This window comes from Idiotropiscis lumnitzeri, chromosome 20 (genome assembly GCF_059441095.1).
Source record: "Idiotropiscis lumnitzeri isolate Australia: NSW breed Sydney's pygmy pipehorse chromosome 20, RoL_Ilum_1.0, whole genome shotgun sequence".
NCBI classification, from domain to species: Eukaryota; Metazoa; Chordata; class Actinopteri; order Syngnathiformes; family Syngnathidae; genus Idiotropiscis; species Idiotropiscis lumnitzeri.
Window position 1 is genome coordinate 7,796,724 of NC_142410.1, and position 9,818 is coordinate 7,806,541.

At 42.6% G+C, this 9,818-nt stretch overlaps 1 protein-coding gene across 1 annotated transcript; it reads right to left on the minus strand.

Moving 5' to 3' along the window:
- Positions 1–3,184: 3,184 nt before the first annotated feature.
- Positions 3,185–9,298, minus strand: socs3b (suppressor of cytokine signaling 3b). The gene is made up of 3 exons (XM_088283721.1): positions 8,921–9,298; positions 7,656–7,950; positions 3,185–6,376 (listed from the first exon to the last, which is right to left on the minus strand). The coding sequence occupies exons 2-3, from the start codon at positions 7,782–7,784 to the stop codon at positions 5,861–5,863; spliced, it is 645 nt and encodes a 214-aa protein (XP_088139847.1). The 5' UTR covers positions 7,785–7,950; positions 8,921–9,298; the 3' UTR covers positions 3,185–5,860.
- Positions 9,299–9,818: the final 520 nt, after the last annotated feature.

Below are 9,818 nucleotides of genomic sequence, written 5' to 3' on the forward strand. Positions count from 1 at the left end.
CTTGAAATTAGAGGACAAAATCAAAATCAAAATCTTGAAATTAGAGGACAAAAAAAATCTAAATCTTGAAATTAGAGGACAAAAAAATCTAAATCTTGAAATTAGAGGACAAAAAAAATCTAAATCTTGAAATTAGAGGACAAAAAAAATCTTGAAATTAGAGGGCAAAAAAAAAAATATTTTTTTTTTTTAATTTTGCAAAAATAAATTGCAGTTGCGATGGACTTTGCTTTTATATATATATATATATATATATATATATATATATTTTTTTTTTTTAGTTATTCTATATTCAAACATAATTCACAGGAATTTTTTGACGTGTTCTATTGTCAATCAAGCCAGTATCGGCATTTGTCTGCATTATCATGTGACATGAAACTATTGGGAAAAATATTGGGAAAATATGACATAGTGTTGAAAGTAAAATAAAGCGAGGCACGCGCGCATGATGTCCAAATAAATAGGATTAAGGTGTTTGGAGTGAGCGTGGTCGCGCGGTGACCGCAGCGAGCTGCAGGTCAACACTTGGCGGCCGTACAATAAGGCACGCATTCAACTATACAGCATGTGCATGCTTACCATATGGTTTTTATTGATCCACATCCCTATTATACCCCACTCGCCTCCCTCACTTTCTGTGCGCAGTGATGGCGCTGAAGGAATGATGGAATGCTTGGAGGGTAAATCTCTGCTTTCCTGGAAGCCGCTCTGGCTTTATCAGAAGCGGCTGTGACAATACTGGCGCTGATGGGCCGGCCTCGAACGTCTTTCCTATAAGCGCTGATCGGCCAACAAAAAAGCCTTCCTGGAAGAAACAATCAGCAAAGCCTCTTCCTGGAAGAGCGCCGCTGGAGCGCTCGTCGCAGGGGCGCGCTCAGAGTAGCCCCCTTTTCGCATCGTCTTTAACAACAGCGCCAGTTTGGGAAATCAAAGAGCGAAAATGACTTTATTTTCACCTTTGTAACACAGGCAATGTTCAGTTTGGCATTTTTCGCCCAAGTACGTAATCTACATTCTTCTGAAAATATATGTGAGCGAGCCGTTATGCAGTCCCACCCTACCGTGACCTCACAGTGGGGTAAATTCAAATAATAAGAGGCGGAGCTCAGCTTTGTTGACAAATGCAAGCTGGTCCAACCTCGCCCACCTCCGAAAAAATTGAATCATGCTGGAAAGACTCTGGCTGGTTGTGTGAGAATGGACCAAAAGGATGCGAGGCCAAATATTCCACAAGATTTGACAGTATGTGGGGAACTTGAGTCACAGCTGAGCTCGTTTGCGCATTGGACTGCGTGCGGTCTTCCGCTTCTCGGAAGTTTTGGGGTGGAAAAGAGGAAAGGAAACTAAGAATACCTTTCGGTGCATTTCGGCTTTTTGTTCACTTACAAAATGCATTCAGGGCAAGAAAAGAGTTTCTGTTGAGTTTTATGGTCATTTTTCATTTTATGGCATCAGTTTTAGTGTATTTAAAAATTCTGTGATGTTTTTAATTGTAGGGTTTTTTTAATGTATTTTTTTTACAATTTATATTATTTATTTATATTATTCAAATGTATTTTATTTTTCATGAATTGTTTATTTTTGACATTTAATTATTATTTTTTTTAAATGTTCATTTTTAGTTAGGCTTTATTTGTATTTCTTTTAACATTTTGCATTTTTCTAATTGTATGATTGATTTTGTTTTATTTTTTAAGGATATTTAGCTTTGTTTGAATATTTTATTTATTATTTTTAAATAAGTATAATGTTTTGGTCATTTTTACTTCATTTCCATTTTAATTTTTTATTCCATTTTAATTTCATTATAAAGCGTTTTATTTACCACTGGTTATTTATTTTTGCTGAATATTTTACAATTGATTTTAATTTCACATTTAGATTAAATCTCAAATGTCTTTTTTTTTTCATGTTGTAATTTTTTCTACTCCACCCACTTAATTTGTATGAAAGCAATTTCTTTTGTTTTACATTTCCGTTTTTGATAGGTCATAATAGAAACCGAAATACCATTCTCGGCACAAAGTGTGGCAAGCATAAAAACTTGTTAATTTTTAGCAACATTGTGTTTTTACCTTGGTCAAATGTCACATCTAAACATGCTTTGCTTTAGTTACTGCCTTTTCGTAACATGACTTTCTTCAACGTTTCTAGTAGCGACCTTACGTTGGTGGGACATGCACTTTACCATGTGGACAAATCATTTTGTTTGGAGTCACATCGGTGCCCGTGTGTGTGTGAGACAGAATGTAGTGTTTATTATGTCACTGAGTGTGTGTGTGTGTGTGCGCATGCCAGGAATGCTCATCATAATGACTTTTACATCATTTCTCCGCAGCTCAGGGCTTTTTTTTGCGTCATTGAAAAAAATGTATTCTTTCTCCACTTCAAGTCCCTCCCTCACACTCTCTGCCCCTCCTCTTGCTGCCTCTCCTCACACACACACACGCACGCACACACTCGAACACCAGGCAAGCCGTAAAAACTCAACTCAATTAAAGTGCCTCTTTCCTGGAAGCCAGTCACACACACACACACAACACTAGGTATGCAGGGAATGGGAACCGCGCGCGTGTGTGTGTGTGTGTGTGTGAGAGATACAACGAGTGTATAAGTGTGTCACTTTTGAAACCGATTCACGTTTATCTTGGAGACCGACGTTTTTATGTGTGGCGAATGTAGTCACTCTCCCGTGCGTGAATCCTTTCACGTTTGACCTCACTCACACTCTCGAACGCACGCACACACCAAGTATAGTGTGGGTATACACACACACACACACACACACGCGCTGGAACACACTTATACATGCAAACATATATACACGTCTAGCCACGCTAACACACAGACACATCCTCCTTAAGCCCCTCGGGCAGGATGTATAAAAGCCGGGCTGCATTCCTTTCCAGTTAGGTCCGGCCCAAAGTGAGCGTTTTGCACAGTAAGGCCTGTGTCCAAGTGTGGAACGGCTCTTCTGGTAATCCCTTTGTTACCCCCCCTCTTTATTTCCCACCCCCTTCTTCCTTTCCTATAGGCCCGCCTTTATGGAATTTACCCACAATGCTTTGCAGCAGCTGAGAGGGGGGAAAAAAAAAAAGCCGTTAATTCAAACTCTGAGACGAGGGATGCCCACGCTAAGCTAAAAAGCTCTCGGCGGAAAGGAACAGGCAAACAAAGGCAGTTAGCTTTTGTAAAAATAGTGCTCTTTAATATAAATTATTGAAATATTTTAGAAATATAAATATGTGCAACGTTCCATTTTTTTTCTTATTTATTCTTCTTGCTTTGTTGTTGTTGTTGTTGAGAGATTACAGCTTGTGTCGTGCCACACTAAGTGGCCACCAGCCTGCTGTGGTTAAGTAGAGTCTTTATAAAAGACAAAATGATTTCACATACATAACACATGACGTGACGTTGACAGGTCCACCAACACAAACGTGTGACTTTTCTTATTTTGTTTTTAGTGTTTTGGACGGCAGCAAAAAAAAAAAAAAAAAAAAAACTGCGCTCCTGAAAGGTTCACAGGTTAGCCAGCGCCGTTCCAAGAAGTAGGTTTTTTTTTTTAGCAAAGATGAGTGTTAAAAGAAGTAAAAAAAAAAAAAAAGGTCCCTTTTTTGGAGGGGAGGGGAAGACGTGCTGTTGAGAGGTATGACTGGAAGGAAAATAAAAATAGAATACACGACATTGTTCACTCCTTTGCCACCACAATAGGAATTTGAATCAAAATGGCCAACTCTCTGTTGCAATTTCAGGCATGGATCCTGGGGAGTTTTTCTTTTTTTCTTTGTCCATCCAATGTTGATCAAATGGCAGTCGAGGGCCACTTCAAATAAAAGCCACAATCATTACTGGCCCCTCTGGCTAATATACCCAATTCCAATTGGAATTCGTCGTCCGTCCGAAACGAGTGCTTCAAACCAAGATGGCTGACGTCCTGTTCAATTTGGGGCACGGGCCCTTAAGACTTTTTCATGCGTGCTGTTATTCTCCACTTGTCTGCTAACGTTCGTGTCGATCATTGAAAGTGGCCTACGGGCCAATTTTTGCTCACTTTCTAAGATGGCGGTCGCATTCGAGACCCCTCGAAATTCAGACATTTTCGCCACTTTCAGGCATGTGCTCGAGCCTAAGCTACTTTAATTTCAAAGGAGCATCAAAAGGCTAAACTTTGAAATGCGGTGAATAATACTGAACAAGTCATACGTTAAAAAGGATCATTTGTTTGAAAAGCAAGCGTCTGGATTCATTATTAATATGTTATACGGCCTTTTAACAACTGCGCTGCAGTAAATCAACTAATCAATGCTCGCCTTTGATGAAGTCATTCGGCTCGGCGCGATGAATTAATGATACGAACGTTAAATGAGTGCATGGACCTTGTGTGTCTACGTATGCGCGGGAATTTATATATCGTTATATTTAGATAATATAATTTGAAAAACTTGTACAGGGGTCCTTCCATTTACAACAGTTCGAAATACAAGGTCTCAAGGTTTCTGTTTTACTTTGGATTATTTTATATTTACTGGCTAAAAAACGTTTTTACATTTTTTTTCTTTAAGATTTTACGACGAGGCTAGGTTAGTGAACGCATTCCGAATTTCGTAGAAATTCAGGTTGGAGTGCTGCTGTTTTTTTTTTTTGTAAAATGAAGCACGCCTCTGCGGCGCGACGTTTTACCCCACCCTAAGCATGCAACCAAATTTCATACCTTTTTAGCGTTTTCTACAAGGTTGCCTCGCGACTGAAATAATAACTGTCGTAATAAAAGTTGGTTAATTCGGGATAGACGAGGTTTGAGGTTGCCAATGGCGCGCAATAAACCTGTTCGATGAGGCGGTCATGTGACACATGAAGGCACGCTCAGTTACCATCATAGCTGTGATAAAGACTTTATTACTGTGCTAGCATAGTTTAGTGATAGGCTATGTTGTTAAGACGTAAAATTTCGGTTGGCGTTGTCGTGAACCGACGACAAACTGGTTATTAATTACAGACGTTCTGTGATTTTATTGTCGGCTAAATATCATAATTATGTGGTATCGTTATTCACATCGAAATTATTAACCGCCATTTTGGGGATTTTTTTTTTTTTATCTCAACATTGCCCCCCCACGGTTTTCGGTGGTACTGCAAGGTGAGACGCCTTGATATTCTATACACTACTAGTTGATTTTCTGTCCCGTGAGGAGGGTTTCGAAAAGCGCAAAATAAAGGAACCAATATGTACTACGCTGCAAGAATATATCGGCAGGCCACAGAAGATGGCACGCTCAGTTACCGCAACAAATCGGATTGTGTTTTTTAAATACTATCATTATGGCTTAACTATACTAGTGATTTGGCTGGCGCATTCCAACTTGTGAACCAATTCGGGTTACGCAACTCCATCGTGAACCGAGGACTCTCTGTAAATCCATATTTGTAACTGGACACACGTGCTTTATGAGATGAGAACTAGAAAGAAAAAAAAAAAGTTAAGACTTGGCGCCATTTTGGGTCTGGGGCATCCGCCTGTCATTTCCTCGAAGCGCGAGGTGTCTCTTTTTGTATGACTCCGCCTCCCCACGACTACTTCTTAATCCCATTTCCTGTTTTTCTTCTTTCTCCATCTGCAAGATCATCATCATGGTGTATTTTTGCAGCCGGTTTCGGATTTAAAAAAAAAAAAAAAAAAAAAAAGAACAAAAGTCGAGCTTGGTCCCGTGTGAATGCACGTACACAAGACGCTTCTACTTGTTTAGTCTTCTACGAGGCTTTGCTCGGCGTCAAAGTCAGTCATCCGGAGATGGTTGACTGTTTACCTCTTCTGTCACGTCCTTCGCCGAGAACTGGTCCGAGCCCAGCGCCCCGTCAGTCAGATGGGGGCGTCGTACTCCTCCAGGAAGTCTTTGAGCGTGTGCGGCAGCTGCTCGGCTCCGCCCAGGCCTTGGCTGTTCAGGGTCCTCCTGCACATGTGCTGCAGGGACGACAAGGAGTTGAGGAGGGGCCGCCGCAGCTCCAGGGGGAGTCGCTCGCCTCCGGTGTGGATCAGATAGACGGTGCGGCCGGAGCCGGGTTCGGCGGCGCGACCGGCGGGGCCCTTGCCCATGTAGTGCGCGATGAGCTTGAGCACGCAGTCGAAGCGCGGCGGCTCCTGTGCGCACTGCGCGTCGGGCTGCAGGAAGAAGCCGCTGCACTCGCTGTGGACGCGCAGGTTCTTAGTGCCGCGCGCCGTCTGCACTGACAGCGTGAAGAAGTGGCGGTTGTCCGATGAATCACGGATCAGGAAGGTCCCGGGGGGCTCCGAGCGGAGCAGGGAGCTGGCCTCGCGGCCCCCCACCGCACCCCAGTAGAAGCCGCTCTCTTGGAGCTTACCCAACGCGCGCATCACCTGAAACAGGTGAGTTGTTGGATTTTGCACAAAGTACCAGGTTGAGTGACACGCACAAAAGACGACGTCATGCAGCAGTGTTTACCGATGTAAACATGGTCCAGCATGTAGGGGCTCATTTTCTATCAACAGAGGAGCGATGCGGGAAGAGGTAGAAATGTTTTGGGGAAATGAGGCAACGCTTCATTGCACAGAGACGTTTACTTAAGATGACACCATCGATGTTAACATTATGCTTCAGGTTTCAAGTGCGATTCAATTAAAGTCAAATGTAAAAAACAACCGTTACGCAAAACAATGCAGATTCACGGGTGATTATTGTCAAGGGTCTCCCACCCAAGCACACTCCCCGGTAAGTGAAAGCGCACATTGGGCTTTTGATCACATATATGTTGGATGTGTACGGATGAGCGTTCATATTGGAGACACATCACATGCCAAAAAAAAAAAAAAAAAGATTTTTTTTTTTTTTTTTTAAATCTCTCTTGTAAAATAAAAAAATTACTAAAGGACAGACTATTGTAAAACAGTCTTATGTTCCATCTATAATTAATCTTTATTGTTGCAAGTATATATCTATTTTTCAGCCGATTAATCCAAATTTTAAATTATTGGAATTGATATTAGCCTAAAAAAAAAAAAAATAATTACTTTCCCTCTAACGCTTCTTCTGCAGCGGTGCTTTGACTTACGAGTTTAATGTGTTGAATTTGTTTAATTTGATATCTGACCAAGCTCGGAACTTAAAAATGTTTTCTCTCACATCATCTTTGCTGATTGAAATGAATGCAACTACCAAGAATCTGTTCAGTTCAAACTGTGTACATCATGATTTCAAACGTTTTAACACAATACTTTTCATTCTGTGGTGCCTTAGCCACCAGGGGGCAGTATACTACAGACATACCAGGATTTGATGAAGATAGTTTCAACTAAAAAATTATTTTTTTTTTTTTTTTTTTTGCAGAGGATCAAGAATATGTGCCCTTTGGGTAATGTAAGCCATTTCTTCATTTATTGCTATTGCTTGGGTTAAGATATAAATTGTTTAATGGTTTATAACGACTGCAGTACTAATGCTAGCTTTGTTAGCTTATCTATGGAGTTTGCCATAATTTTTTCGCGTAAAGCTAGAGGAATTTGGGCAAAGTTATGTGGTTTGGTTAAATGTAGCTACATGCAATTCTCCATGTTTTATGTTTAGTTTTACAATAAACTTCAGTTGTGAATTCTCCTTAAGAAACTGAAGTAACACGACAGTTAAGTTTTTTTGACTGACCTGCTGGTAGTGCGCGTGCGAGCTGAAGGGCTTGAAGTGATGTGGGGTGCATTCGGACTGCGGGACCCTGCCCTCTGAGGGGGTCCCGTCGCTCATGGCGACGGGCTCGCGCCGGCGGGAGGCCACCATGTCGCTGTGGTCCACCACCTCCGGGCAGAGGGCGGGCGGTGGGAAAGCGCCGGTCGCCGAGGGGGACACAGGGGAGGACGGCGGGGTCACACACCGGGTCCAGGGCCCGGGGGCAGAGGAGCTGGATGCATCCAGAGAGGGGCTGTGAGAGACCACCGAGACACACCTGCACAGAAAACAGTTGCCATTCATGAATCAGTGAGAGTCAATGGAGTCAAATGGCACAAATGCATGAATGGGGCACAGCTTTAAGCCTTTCATAAGATCATGTTCCATGCACACAGAGTATGATCGCGGTCACTTTTTCTACAATTACAATGAGAACAATCTATTTATAAATAAATGCATAAATAGCTTGTCTGACATTTAAAAATGGATAAATGAATCATTAATGTTTCAGTGAAAAGCGAAAGTGTTGCTTTATTTTGCCGTTTTACATTTGTACAATTTTGAGATTCCCCCAATACCTTTTAAAGACCAACGGGTGCACATTTCTGCAAGGCGCTGTGCAAATGTGGTGGCAACACAGTCAGTTCACAGGACTGTTTCGATTTCCTCTTGGACACTGTATTTCCCGCCATTATCAATTACGTAAGACACACCAGTAAATCTAAAACATCCTCAGTGAACACAACTTTGATAGCACCTGTACACACAAATGGCATTTATTTGGGATTTTAGGGTCACTTTCAGAAACACTTTTCAGGGCATTAAAAAATAAATAAGACAAATTATACGCTAACAATATATTAGGGTGAAATGAAATATTGCAATGCACCTTGCAGCCCATTCTGCAACTGGAGCCTGATTGCAATCGATCGTTCTGGGGGGGGGATCAGAAATAACGGGGTCACTGCACCCTCTCTCCCCCATTCACTCCAGCCCTTTTGCATTACAGCCACAGTGGCCCCTTTCTCCGATTTCACACACGAGGGGGGGGGCTCGCATGGGGGTATTGAAAAGCGGCACGGGGGTCGGGGCGGGGGGTTCCCCGGCTAGACCCCCGTATCAGCTCAGCGCCGCCATTTCAGTAAAACCTGCACCCTTTTTGACTACTAAGACACTACGTAAATCTCGGTGCAGAATTTTCAACCCATTTCAACGCGGTCTACTTTGCGTACAAGCCATCAACTTACCTTGCGGATTAATACAGCCCCGCGCCGCAGTTCGTCGCCAAAAGACACACTCGGCAAACTACCCGAGAGTAGTGCTAGATGGAGGATTAGCTCAGGCATTAAAATCCCCACGCCGGAATATTCTGACAAAAAAGTATGCCGAGGACGGTCGTCTTCGTCGGCGGCGGCGCTGCCGTCTGTGGGAGAAGAGGTAGACGAACCAAATGTGTGTGTGAGTGTGTATGTGTGTGGCGGAAGGTTACCGGAGGTTGTTTCCAGTGAGTAAAGCCGATCGTAAGGCCCCGCCCCCTTCTGTCCTGAGGTTCTTCCAGTAAACGCACGGGTTCGCGCGCGCGCACGATCTTGGCGCTCGGGCACACGCGTGCGTGCTCGCGCGGCTCTCGCTCTGGCGGATTGCCAGTAAATAATCACGGTGACCTTTGTAGCAGGGTCCGCTTCCTGGTGCCGCTCGAGCCAATCCACACGCATTTTACTCGGCATGAAATATTCATCGTGATAATTCATCACATTATATATTTGTGTGTGTGTGTGTGGGGTGGGGGGCAGGTATTGGATAAGGCGTACTTGTTCCATTACATTTGCGCAGTAATGCACGTTAAATGCCGTCCTGTAATTAACCTGGAGCTAATTTCACATACCAGTGGTGGGCGAACTCTCTCTTGATTTTCTGGCAGGCGCTACAGGTGCATCAAAACAAAGACTAACAGACTGAAAAACAGTTTCTTCCCGGGAGCCATCTCCATGCTGAACTCTCGAACACACCTACCCTTACCTTGTAGAACAGCAACATAATGTGTTTTTATTTATCCAATTTCGTATTTATTTTCTATTTAGATAATTACTTATCACTTATTAATTAACTAAAAGATATTTTATGTATTTAATTAAATTATTGTTG

What these genes read in the sequence shown, in the direction of transcription:
- socs3b (XM_088283721.1), bottom strand. Translation starts at nt 7,784, where the DNA reads ATGGTGGCCTCCCGCCGGCGCGAGCCCGTCGCCATGAGCGACGGGACC. An exon ending in CGCACGCGCACTACCAGCAG is followed by an intron (nt 6,377 to 7,655) that starts GTCAGTCAAAAA and finishes CACCTGTTTCAG; the next exon opens with GTGATGCGCGCGTTGGGTAA.